Below are 13526 nucleotides of genomic sequence, written 5' to 3' on the forward strand. Positions count from 1 at the left end.
GTCTTGGTTTTATTGTAACAGTTTTATTGTAACTATAACAGACTTGATTTGTACCCAAGCCTTCCTATTGGACCTATCTTCTGGAAGCTCCTCAGATACAGCTCAACAATGTATCTGTCAAGAGCTTTTTATGCTGCTAGACACTGGGTTGAAGTAAAATTCAGAATATAAAATAATAATTATTTGAACTAGATGGAAAATGGCTTCAATTTCTTAGTAAAAAGAAAAAAAAACAAGGGAAATTATATCCCTTTTTTTTTGTACTTTAGTGCTCCTAAGCAACACATTACACTGCTCTTGTAATGTCCTAATAACTGTTCTGAATCTGTCAGAAGGAATAATACACCTAAAGAGCTGCAAAATGGTGATACTCCTGCCCCCACCATCAGGTCGTTAAAAAGACCTTTATGTCCTGTAGTTAGAAATAATTTTTTTTCTACTACAACTCTCTCTCTTTGCTCGTTCTTTCTAAAATGTGAGTCACATTTAGAAGAGCAAGGAAGAAGAATGTTTTCAACAACTTATAGCTTACAGAACAGCAGAGGAGAAAAACACTGGATTCTTCGTGTCCTCATAGTGATTTCCACCTTCCTACTTCACTTGGTTTCAGTCTGTTTCTCTAAAGATACACGTCCAATGAATTAGCAGAGTAAAACATTCTGTAATAAAAGGCTTTCTATTTTCCGTTAAACACGTTGTTCACCTTACGATCATGAACACTTTGTCTAATCAACCTTCCATGTAATTGAGAAAAACTCTATTATATCTCTCCTTGCGTGTTTATGAGTAAATACTATCTTTCTCAAACACCAACTTGGCCTCTCCCAGGTATTCACATCTAACTATGTTCTTTTGGAAAACAGATATGCAGATTTGATGTACTGAGGGTTTACAAGAACGCTACAGTTTACCTGAATGCACTTAATTTTTCTGGGGGCAAAGGTGCCATCTAGCAGTGCTTTGGAATACAATCTCATTTAAATGATAGAAGCTTAAGTAAAGGTTTCTAAAGACTTGCTGAACTGAAGCTGTTTATGGCACAGAGAAGGCCATGTATCTTTCACAAACATGAGACCACAGAAAATTCCTCAGCTACTACTATAGTCAAGAGGATTTTTCTTAACAGTCTGACTACAATACATTTTTTTCTTCCTTCATCGAGACTGATCTAAAAGTCAGCTTAATATTTTTTTATTTTTTATTTCTTTTTTTGGTGTGAAAATAAAAACACAAATGCATTTTGATTATGGCTAAGGTGGGAATGTGGGGAAAAAAATAAGCTACACTGCAACATCACTCAAGAAAACAATTGGACTCCAGAGCTATTAGAATGTCGTGCTTTGTAGATCACTAAGCTATTTAATAAAAATTCACACTTGAATAAATGGTGCTTGGGTTGAACTGTTTAAATGATGTTGTGTTGCTGTGGGTTTTGGTTTTTATTTTGTCAAACTTAAAACTTCAGGCTCTGTGAAGCATTTGCCTAGACCGAATGTGAAAGGTGCCATGGACTAATAACATGGACCCATATGGAATGTGTTTGAAGTTTTCAAGAAGTTATCCTGACAGACTTCATTCCTTTATGACCTTTGATACACCTTGGATAGTGGAAAGGCAGTTCAGAATTGTGTCTTGTGATCATATGATTTTGGCAGCTATCAGAAGATGAAGGATGCTAGTAGTTAAGGCTTTTATCCACAAACAATGGTGTATATTAATAAACTCTATACCATATTTACAAATGCTTTCTCTTGTATTAAAACTAACAGTATTCTGTTCACAGTGCCAATGTTTTTACAGGTAGCAATCCCACAGTACTCCAGTATTTTGGCATGGGAATCAGTAGCGCTTTGTATTTACAGAAAATGTACACATATGAATATAAACATGTTACTTGAAACAGTACTCAAAAGATAGAGCTGTTCGTGTTTCAAAGGTTTAGACTATACAACACCTTCCCTTACATTTGCAAGGGAATACTGTGCCTTGCAGTGAGAAGATGCCTGTCTTTTATCCAAAGTGGCATAAAAATGATTACCAAAATGAGCCTCGTTACACTGGAGTTGTGTATATGGAGCGTAACTTCAGTCCAAGGTTTCTAGATCTGTTGTTTAGTGCACAGAATACAAAAGTTAAAAAGGTTTTAGTTACTAAAATAACCAGACTTTCTGCCCTCTGCGAGTGCTGTCTCCCTCGGTGTCCTCTGATGCTGAAGATGCTGGTGGTTCAATGTGCAGCCCAGCTGCCAGCCTGGGAAGCCTGTGGTGCTCTGGGCCTATATACGTATGTCACAGTATGACTCGTGGTAAACAAAGGTGTAACCAAGAGTGCTTCCATCTCCCCTGTTCTCTCAGGAACCCTCCCTGCCTCAGAGCAGCCATGACTGGCCCAGCCTCAGCACGCTGACAGGGCCTCTGCGTTCAGGCAGTTCATTAGCAGAAGTGACAAATGGCACTAGGCATGTGCAGAATGAAGAGAGGGGAGAGCAACGGGAAGGAGATCCAGAAAGGGATCCAGCAGAGCTGAGGGCTTGTTTGCGAGGACCCTTACAGCTTCTGCTTTGCCATTTCTTCCCTTTCCACGGTCTCGACGACAGGCTCCTGGCTCCTCGGGCTTTTGTTTGCTGCTGTGATCAAGACAGAGATAGCAGTGCTATAAGGAAAAGAAGTGCAAAGCTGCCACTAAGGAGTCTCTTCTTCATTTAAAGTCTGTTCTTGGCTGCCAGTCACTTGACCTGAGTGGTCATTGCTCCTACTACTGCTGTGTTGCTTGTGGAGCAAACTCCTCCACTTGGCCTTGTTCCTCCTGAGATGGTTTAGCATGTTTGCAGACAGGGGGGTATCGCCTGTGAACTGGGCCCACCTCTCAAAGAGTGGCTCTACGATGTACGTCATGAACCCTGGGGAAACACACCAAGGACAGCAGGTGAGGAACACGTTCATTCCCTGAGTGCACTGCCCCATCAAGTGCCTTGAGAGAATACAGCAACGTAACTGGCAAAAACCCTGAAGAGAAATAACAATAAACCCTCATGCAGCCATCAGCTCTTTTTGAAAGGCACAGCTTTTCACCAGCACACATGACAAGATGTGGCTCTGTCTGTGTGTGTGACAGTAAAATCTGTGAGAGACAGCATCCCTCTCTGAGGAGGTTTCAGACTAGAAAGTAACTGGTGTGTGCTCGCATGCGTTGGCTGCGATTCTCCTCCACAGGTATTAGAATGACCCCTTTTAATCCCTGTGCAATGACTCCTCTTTCTCTTGAACATTTGGCTTGGATAGGTTTCTTTTTGAACCTTTTTATTTAGAATGTAAATAGTGACTCTTAAGGTACTTGCAGTTCTTACTGGTAAAACAACTAGATTGTGGGGAAAAAAAGAAAATTTCTCTTTCAGCTTGTGCCATATTGAGATAAACATGGGGAGAAGAGAATGAAACCAACACTTACCAATCTGTATGCTTGGTATTGTATCCTTCTGCTGATTACAAAGGGGGCTAATTTCCAGTTCAAATTTTTGTTCCAGGTCACCTGCAAAGAGGGGGAAAATAAAAATAAAAAAGAAAAGAAAAGAAAAGGAGAAAATAATTTGCTACCATTTGTCTTTCTTCTCCATATCTATGACAGACTCTTACAGTGACTGAAACTGTGTGGATTTGAATACCTGGAATCTTGCACCAATGACAACCATGTTAAATGTCTAAATACTTTCATTTTCTGGACATCTGTATGTATACCACAAAAAAATCTCTCTACGGAAAGGTGACTTCTGAATGAACATTAGATCTAAGCACTTCAATGTTCTGTAGACCTTAATTTTTAAAACAGATCCTCTCACATGAAAGATTTTTAGGATATTTTAGTTCATTTACTCAGTGTTCAAGTATCTGTCTACAAGAAAAAAGCAGAATATGTATTTTAGAAGAAAGGCACCTCCATTAGTACTGTAGGATGAGTGGCTACTCTATGATTTTGGAAATGGCTGTTAAAAGGCAGTGTGGTGGAGCCTGGCAGTCCACAGCTGTGTCTGCTCTAACAAACTAGTAAGAGCCAGAGCAAGAGCTCAGGCAACATGTGTTCATGTGTCAAGGGCTATGGAGTTCAAGTTATAAATGTGGAAAAGGACGAAATTAAAAGTTTGTCTTATTACAATGGTGTAGCTGGGTCTCAGGACTATGCCTATGCTGCTGCACTGAACTTGTATCACTAATTTCCTGGGTGGTCCAGGAAGTCCCCAAAGAGTCACCTGGACAAAACTGACTTGAGACAGCAGAGAAACTTTGCATGCCTTCCAGAAGGAAGATTAAACAAGGTACTAATTATAGTATTTACCTCATCTATAGTTAAAAATCAGAAAATGAGAGCTATGATTTTCAAATGTAAAACTTAGTGACAAAAAAAAAAAGCTTCAAGCCCCAGCATTTTGTGTGAGGGGATAGAGAGGTCTACAATAACATTTTAAAGTGATAATGCTATCTGAATACATGCTATTTAATATTGTTTTTTGTATCACTTACCAGGATTACACAGCCACTAGTGTCAGTAAGACCTCACTTTCTGTATATTCTCCCACAAGAAGCATTCTTTTTCTCCCTGTTACATTTCTAACTGTTTTCATATGCTTCAGTGTCCCCTGTCAGAGGCATATTTTAGATATTACACTAATAAGTCTTGGGGAAAAAGTTTATATTTATAAGGGTTGAGTGCTGTCTTACTCAGCATGGTCCTTCAATACACAAAGGTGAGGTATCACACAACTAGTGCCCTCATGAGTTGATATTGATTATGCCTTGACTATGCTGGCTGAATAAACCTGCACCTGGCAAGTTACTTATGTCACTTCAAAAGCATCAAAGACATTTCACCAGCTTAAGCTGACACTGGCTGAAAATTAACCTGATTACCTATTTGGCCTTGTTATGAATTAACTGCACTTGGTACCAGCTCAAATGTGCCTTTACTTTTGTAGTGCAGAATTCTAAATGAATTTAGAACTTCACTGTGTGCTCTCCCACTGTCTGTACCACTTGCCTTCAGCTCTCAGGATGCTCCAAACAAAGAATTTAGCAGTGATTAAACTCTGCTGCACCCTGTGTTGTAGCACAGCATGACCTTGCCTATGCAGATAGAGCCAAGTGGTGTAATTATTATGTTTAAAAAAAACCAACCCTGCCTGACTGCATTCTCTTCAGGGGTTTGAAAACATATGCAATAGGTTCTAGCTGAGCTTTGGCTTGCCTACTTTGGCCCTTTCAACAGTGTTAGAAGAGCTTGGTGTGCTGGGAACTGCGTTTGAACCCTTTCTTTGCATTTGTGCCCAGAAGAATGTGTCATATTTGGGAAGCAGGGAGGCTAAGGCAGCCGTCAGAGCTGCAGTAGGAGCGTGAAAAGCCAGACAGAATTCAGAGGACAGCGGCAGGGTTTGGTGCAGTGTGGCCCTGGCACCATTCCAGCTCAGTAGAGCTAAGGGTGACTGGAGGGTTCTCAGAGAAGAATCCAGCCAGGAGGTCTCCAGCCAAACGCAAGCACTGAGGCACAGCAGAGCCCTCCCTCCTGCCTGAGGCTGCTACCAGAGCAGCCAGGGCAAAGAAACACTCGCTGCTCTTCTGTCCCTTCCCACTTCTCAAATGAGGCAGAGCGTCTGTTCAGCAGCTCGTTCTTGAGGGAGGCTTTAGGGCCCAGGCGTAGGCTGAATACTGCCTCTGTCTCGCCACCTAAGTGGCCTGGAGAGCCGAGGGGAAAGGGGAGAGCCGCGCACGAGGGGCTGACCTTGCCGGTAAAACTCCTCGCAGACCCGCTCGCTCCACTGCCTGCTCAGGTCCCAGAGCCGGCAGGGGTTGCAGATGTCAGCGCACTTGAGGGCAATCTGGAAGCAAAGGGGAAAAGGACCCGTGAGGAAAGAAGGTTCTGCCTAGCAGTGCTTCAGCAGTAAATCTGCAGTCATGAAACTCGCAACCCTCACCAGTGATGCTGGAAAGGGTTAAGATCACCTTTTAGAGACTCAGCCTCACCCAAATATGCCTCCTGAGGAAAGAGCACTTATTTAAGCTGCAAACAAAACTTCCATTCAGCCCTCTGCTTAACTGTAGTGAGAACAAGAGGAGGGCCAAATTCCAAGGCTGCAAAGTCTTTTTGGATATTCCTTGCAAGCAATAAGCTAACAAAAGCCTCCGGCTGGCTCCTGCTGACTGCCTGGCTCAACATCCATGGCTGATGACACAGAAGAGAAGAGCCAAGCTGGTGTATTTGGGCATAATTTCTCTGCGGTCTCAGGGAGTGACCTTGCATCTCACTTCAGTCACACTTCATCTTTTTGTTTACAAAGCTAAGCTCAAGAGCTTTCCACACCATCCCAGCTTGGTTTCACTTAGTTAACTAGTACTTTTGAAGTGCTTTGCAGGGGAAGCAGTACAGGAGGGCAAGAGGTTTTTAAAATCAAGTAACTGCTTCAAAAAAGTAAACCATGTAATAGTCTGTCTCATTGCCTTGGAACAAGATGTCATGTGCCTTGTTTCTTCACAGACTGTACACAGTCAGCCTGACAGAGGTCAGAAAGGATGCTGGCATCCAGGAGGAAAACATAAGAAATGTTTCCTGTATAAATTCAGACCTGTAAACTGGAGGAGGAAAGCCTCTAAGTCACTTTTCTTTCTGAATTAAATTTCTTAGCTTTAACGTTACTGTCTATTTAAAAGGACCTTTCAAACGTTCTTTAACTTATCCCAATCAATCAAGATTCCTTGATACTTTTACTTCTTTTTCTTCCACAACTAATCCACCAGGTAAGTAAATCTCACCATGTCTGTGCCCTACTTCCTATCTTCCACAAAACGCTTAAGAACCTTTTTGCCATAGTTGAGGTCTATAATCCCTCTGCCTTTGAATTCTGCACAACTTTCCTGCCTAATCTTGGCCAGAAATACAATAAGCCCATCACCCTGCCCAGCATGGCCCATGCAGGAATCTGACAGAAAGCATGTTTGATGGAGGACAGGTGAGTAGATTCCTATATTTCCCATGCTGCTGGAGGGGGAAGAACTAACACGAGTAGTTCTTTCCTTGCAACTGTCACCTTTCCTATAACCTCGACAAAGTGGTAACATGTAGATGTTTGTTTTATAAATGATGAGTTCTTAAACTCCTTTATGTATTTAAGAGCGAAATTAACGTCATTTCTCCAGAGAACCATGTACATGTAGCTACTTTAATCACAATAATGCTTTAATAGGCAGACGTTTATTCTGAAGAGCCTGTTAATGACTGCAGCTTTGCTGGAAGAACCAATCTGAACCTATTTGATTTTTAAATAAAGCATGGTTTCCTCATTAGCTGGGCAGAGCCACAAGAGAAGCACCTGCTGCCATGGCAACAGCTGTCTCTGCTGAGGCAGTTTCTGAACATCCATCACAGGAACAGGACTTGGGCACCTGATGCCAGGCTGTCTTGGAAAGAACACCAACAAGGGGGCCCTCCTGCACAGTACTAGGAAATAACACCAGTGAAGTGACATTTGCCAGAAAAGAGACTATAATTGAAGCATTACCTGGCAAGAGAAGCAGTGGTCTGGAAAGGAAATTAATAGCTTATCTTAATTTCTCAGCATTTGACACTCTCCTGTATCTGTTGCATTCACAGCTTTTAAACTCAAGGAAATTTCATAAGGAAATACCAGAGGCAACTTATGCTTGCCTGACAAGCCAGATGGCAGAAGGAAAGTGTTCATGGTGATAGGTAAGGAGATGATGATGTCCAGACACACTATTATATGCTATTCAAACACACACGAGTGAATATTGTTACTTCAAAAATGAATTTAAAAAAATAGCAGAAAAATATTTTTTAAATTTACCTGAAGCATAAAATGTCTGTCTTGTGCATCCTCCAACCTCAAATCCTGATTGTCAAGGTGGGATTTCAAACGGATCAGAAACTCATTCTGCCTGTTGATGTCTGTTGCTAAGATGAGGGAGCCCAATTGCTGCTCAATGTCCTGGCTGCAATTAAAGAAAATAAGCCCCTTCAGTCATAGAACCACTGAACATTCTCAAAACAACCTGCTACATATCATAGCTAGCATAAAGCTTCCTGTTTCTTTACAGATCCAGTCTGATCTGTTTGGTCAGTCTGCTGGGGTTTGCAGGGTACAACTGTTCTAGCTGCTGAAACGGGTTCAGGAGGAATAGATAAAGTAGAAGAAAAATGCCTGTTGGCACAGGTGGCTCTGAAAGCTTCTACAAAGTGCTAGGAAAGTAAAAAAAACCCAAACAAAACAAAAGCATGATGCATCTAGAAAATCACATCTTGCTTCAGCTGCTCAGAACTGGGTGGTGAATACTGCACTTCTGAAGTTGCCATTGAAGCTGTGAAGGACTGGACTGAAGTGCTTTAAAGGACAACTGAAGCTGTTGGTCTGATGCAAGAGATTTCTGGAGGGATATGGAGCTTATTGCTTACAGGTAACTTGTTTATATTTTTGGTAAGGTTACCTGTGATTAAAACTTGGTATTGCAGGATGTTCATTGCCTTCATCTCCATTCCTCGGTGGGAATAACACTGCACTACACTAGCAGGTAAAAAGATAGCATTAACTTGGCCAGGGTGCTTATGCTGCTGGTTTGTTTGGGTTTTTTTGCTTCACCTAAAAAGACGGTGAGGACTGACCCACACCTCCTCAGTCAGGTGTGGAAGTCCTGAGCAGTCTTGATGCTACTTCACCAACTCCTTCTTTTTTCTATTTCATGCTTTTTAATCACTAAATCTTTCCACATTTCGTTGGTGCTATGTAAAATGAAAATGGTCAACAATGGATCTGAAAAGGTCCATTCCTGCTGGGACTCCTAATGTTCCCAGCACCAAAGGTGGCCTCAGCCCCGTGCTGCGGGAGCGGCAACGTCTCAGAAAATACTTCTGCTGTATAAAATTGTCTCATGATTTCACACTGGCACCAAGAGAGGGCTGGAAGTTCAGCCTACTCTGAATCCTGGGCCTCTTTGCCAGTCTCCTTTTAAGAAGAGAGATGGAAGCCACGGGCCAGTTCCAAGGATTCATTTCCCCCAGCAGACACTTACGTCACCTCCTTGGGCAGATGGGCGAGGAGCCGTGACTCCCGAAGCATGCCTATCGTAGATCGCCAGTGGTGATTTTCTAGCACTGAAACATTCTAAGGAGGAATAAACAGGAATACATTCAAGGATTAGGCAGATATCCATGGTACAGATACAGATTTGCCACATTGCCTAAAACCTAGAGCTGGCTGGAAGGGCTGTAACGTTGAGCCTAAAATGTGTACTTTTTAGCCACCTTTTGGATTTGAAGAATTGGTCTGAATTTCTAGAGTTAAGGGCCTTGTGCTTCTAGGTGTCCTAGCTAAGGCCAGCCCTAGAGTCCTGTTATTCCATGGGTTTTCAGCCCTGCTGTGAATAGAGGAGCTAATCTCATCTAAGTGGGAGGTAGCTTGCATTCTAACAGATTTCTTAGCAAACGAATTAAAGACCGAGTGCAAAATCATATTTCTACCTCCTACTGATCCCAGGTTGACTTCTCAGCTTCTACAATTTGAAAGCAGAGTGGACAAGTAAAAGAAAGCTAAACTGCCAAATCTCCTTTGGAGTCAAGAGAACTGGAAGTGGTCTGCAGCTGCTCAGTGAAGACAAGAGGATTATCAGCATCACGGAGCATCTGCAGGCTTCAGCAACTTAGTCTGCAACAAATTTCGAGTCCTTTTTGTTTGTTTGCTTCCAACTAAGTGGAACCAAATTTCAGTTGGAAAAAAATTCCTAGGGAACAAACCCCAGCTTTCTAGGTTGTCTATAAATTACAATTGGGTATCTTATGTCTGATGACTTTGTATTACTGTCTTAACACACACTGCAATTGCCAATCACCATTCGTTTAGTTCACAGAGTACTTTCTACCACTGAACGCCTCAGAAACATCACTCATTGAGAAACCTTTAGCACAATTCTTCTGATTCACAAAAGCATCCACTTGTTGCAGAGAAGCAACCCAGGGGAGCACCCTTCCTGTGGACAGCACAGACCTCAGTTATCCCCAAAGATATGCCCCTCTTGGGGGCTCTCTCAGGGCAGTTATGGCACCTGATGCCTGCTTTGGGCACTTTATGGCTTTTGCTGTGGACAAGCACTGGATTAAAAAAACCCCAACTGCAACCAAAACTTTTGGGCAGGCAGCAGCACAAGGACTCCATCCTGTCACTGCCACTTGGGAAACCAGAGCCAGAATTCCCTCTCTGTCGACACTAGGAATCTCAGGCTCTGCTCTGCACAGTCCCACAGCTCTGTGGTGTAGCTGCACTAGTGCTGCCTTTCCCGCTGGATGGGACGCACAGCTTCCACTCCTCCAAGAGGGACCGAACAGTACTTCTCCTTAAGCTTTCCCCATCCTCCTCTGTAGTCCCGTCACATCTAATGACTGTTGAAAAACTAAACATTGCCAGTAACCAAGGTCCAATTTGCATTTTGATCATCTTGGCTGTATTTTTCTCGCAATTTTGTGCTCAAAATTAGTGCAAAGGTGAGATTGCAAATCGGGCTGATTTCCTATTACAATATTTTTACGCAATCAGTTCTGCTGCTTTTGCATTCACACAATCACTGATACATTGCTTTGGTATTTCTTTGTGGCTTTTTTGTTTGTTTGTTTCCCTAATTGAAATCATGGATACTGGGGGAGAAAACAAAACCAAACCAACCCCAAGACTTTCCAACCATGCAGTCTTAAGTCCTTTTCCTTGGAAGAGCTGACAGATTTAGAACTCAGGATCAGCTACGCAATATCTGAATTACTTTTGACAGTGATTCTATTCATTAGCCAACTTAAATACCCCTCTTCTCCTTTTGCCTAAATACATCAGGATGGACTTCTGCAACCCTGCACTCTGACCAAGAAAAACATGGGAATATAATAGGTCATAACAACAATTTCTTTCTTTTTTTTCCTTTTTCTTCACTAATCTCTGAGCCAAATCCTGGTCCCAAGTCACCTCAAATTCACAGGCTGCCATCTTCCTACCCTAAGGTAAATTAGACAAACCCTGCCTGACTGTCAGCTTTGGCTTTTGTGAAGGTTTAAGGCACTGCCTGTGTGCACAGCTCCTGCCACCCCAGTCTGTCTTCCCAGCTGAGGAGAACCCCCTTGGAGCACCCTGTGCCCCCGCTTCCCTTCCAGCACAGTGGCAATACTTGCTGGGAGGAGCTGCTTCAGCAGCACCTGCTTCATCTGGGAATTACACTCCATGGATGCAGTTGCTCTTTGGCCACACACCTGAGTGTGCAGGTATCCAAGAACTCTCCTTCATCCAACTAATAGTTACTCAAAGGGAAAAGTAAACTCAGGTACCCATCCCAGAGCATTTCAACTCCTGTAAGTTTCTGCTCTTTGCCTGCTGCTATAGGGAGCACTGAAAGGGAGGGAAGCTGTTGCACTGTCTAGCTTCCCACACTTCAAGCACTTGGAGGAAGGAAAAGGGAAGGTCAAGCTAAAAAGTGACAACGGAGCATGAAGTCATATGACTTCCCTGTTAAATGCAAGCAGCCAGAACCTCGGTGACAGATGTTTGCCAACTATGTTCAAATTTACTTCTGTTCAATTACTTTTCTGATTAGCCCCAGCAGTCCTGTGGCTCTGCCATTTAAAAACTAAAAGCCCTAGAACTTTTTTGTTTCCTTTTCAAGCACATGTTAAAGTCCTAATCTTGAGAAGAATATAATTTATTGTTTTAAAGACTATTCACTTAATCTAAATTTTTTACTAAAAATGTTGTCAGCAAAACTTGTTTCCAGCATTGTTATTTTTATTGGCATTCATATTCTGTGTACAACTAAAATCTTTGGAAACAATCTGGGATCTATTTCAGATAAAATAATGTAAGTAAAGCTTGCTAGTAAACATTCCTGAACAGAATACTTAAAAATCACATTTGCTGTTGAAAGATGACATTTGCTGTATTGTCACTGCCTTTTCTAACCAACATTTGAAAATATATTCTAGCCCAGTTAGCTGAGCAGAAACCATGTCATCAAGATGGTAGCATTTTATTTTAGCTACATTTCTTTCAGACCAGCCAGAACTTTCAACCTAATTATATATTGCTGTTTCCCACTATTAATGTGTTGTTTATACCTTTTAATAGAGGCAGGGTTTTTGTGGAATGGCTCTCCCCACTTCTCTTCAAAGTTTCATTAACATTACCTTCCCAAAGTCCCCTGGCTTTTCTCCCTTCCTCCTCAGCTGGCCTGACACTTAGGGTACAACAACTCTCCACTTGCTAAGGTTGTGTAGAGAGGTACACAGCTATCTGTGAGTCTTCTTTAGTTAGATTAATTTTTAATTTGGGATATTCTGCTTCTGATACCTTATACAAACCAATACCACTTCCATTAATTAGCTATGTATTATGGTTAGTGCAACCAAAATGATTTACAGCATTGCTCTGGTATGCATATGTAAATAAAGAGTGGAGATATGCATATACAAGCATGTGTGCAAAGACTGTACACACAGGACAGTTGTAGATAAAATTCTGAGCTATAGTGATTGCCATGGGCCAAAACTACAAATATATTTTAGAAGGACCACAGAAATCAGGGCAGGATAGGTTTGTTGGTAGTTACTGAACAAGAGGGTCTGTGTTTTTGTTTCAGGAAGTCTTCTACTATTGCTTGCCAGAGCTGGGACCTGTACCAGGTGAAGGACAACTTGGGACTTATCCCAGGCTTCTGCTTCTCACTGAGATGTCTTGTTGGCTGCTCTTAGAAACAGGATACTGGTCTAGACAGCCTGTGGTGTGACCTACACTGGCTGTTTTCATGTCTTTCCTTGTATCTCTAGGCATGTTTGGGTAAATATCTACAACTTTTCCCTTGATTTCCGCTATCTACTAATTTTTTTTTAATTGCAATATTCATTATTTAATTTTACCAGAGCCACATGAAGCAAAGGTTTCTTTTATAGCACTGCCCATTTAGATCATGCCTGCTGCCTCCTTGGTCACTGAAAGAAGATGAAGTACAAACTATCTCTCTGTGATTTTAGATCTCCTACACACATTTCCTTACCCCAGAAGATCTACAGTAGAAATAACCCAGGCAACCGATTTGGCTTAAATGGCCTCAACCAAATCTGACATTTCCGACTTCTTTCTCATTTTTATCAGCTTTGCTGTAAGAAGAGAAACCTAGTGAGGAGCTTCACTGACACTGTCCAGACTCTAAATTGCAGGTTGATTTGATCGACAACCCCCCACTGCCTCATTCGGGCATGACATTTCACTGCAAATTGCTTAGACCCTCCTTGACACCAGTGTATATGTCATCCACTTGATGAGCAGTCTCACCTGGTACAGGCTGGCAAGGTGGTGTTTAGTTTTGATCAGGAAGGGCTGGTTGACCCCTGGATGATCCACATCATGAGCAGCAGCAGCTAGCAGTCCGAGCATGATGTCCGACGGGGTGAGGAAGTTGGCAAGCTGAATCACAGCATGTTAATCAAGTTGGCATGTTAATCATGAG

At 42.1% G+C, this 13526-nt stretch overlaps 1 protein-coding gene across 3 annotated transcripts in view; it reads right to left on the reverse strand.

The window, feature by feature from the left end:
* Positions 1-1153: 1153 nt before the first annotated feature.
* PDE7B (phosphodiesterase 7B) overlaps positions 1154-13526 on the reverse strand; it is a 169379-nt gene continuing 157006 nt past the window's right edge. For all 3 annotated transcript variants that reach the window (XM_051614723.1, XM_051614724.1, XM_051614722.1), the window contains 6 exons: positions 13352-13483; positions 9066-9157; positions 7847-7991; positions 5767-5863; positions 3448-3528; positions 1154-2899 (listed from right to left, as the gene is read on the reverse strand). In XM_051614723.1, the coding sequence (XP_051470683.1) occupies positions 2682-2899; positions 3448-3528; positions 5767-5863; positions 7847-7991; positions 9066-9157; positions 13352-13483 (765 nt within the window). In that variant the 3' untranslated portion in view covers positions 1154-2681. The remainder of the gene's footprint in view (positions 2900-3447; positions 3529-5766; positions 5864-7846; positions 7992-9065; positions 9158-13351; positions 13484-13526) is intronic.

This window comes from Apus apus, chromosome 3 (genome assembly GCF_020740795.1).
Source record: "Apus apus isolate bApuApu2 chromosome 3, bApuApu2.pri.cur, whole genome shotgun sequence".
In the NCBI taxonomy this organism is placed as follows: domain Eukaryota; kingdom Metazoa; phylum Chordata; class Aves; order Apodiformes; family Apodidae; genus Apus; species Apus apus.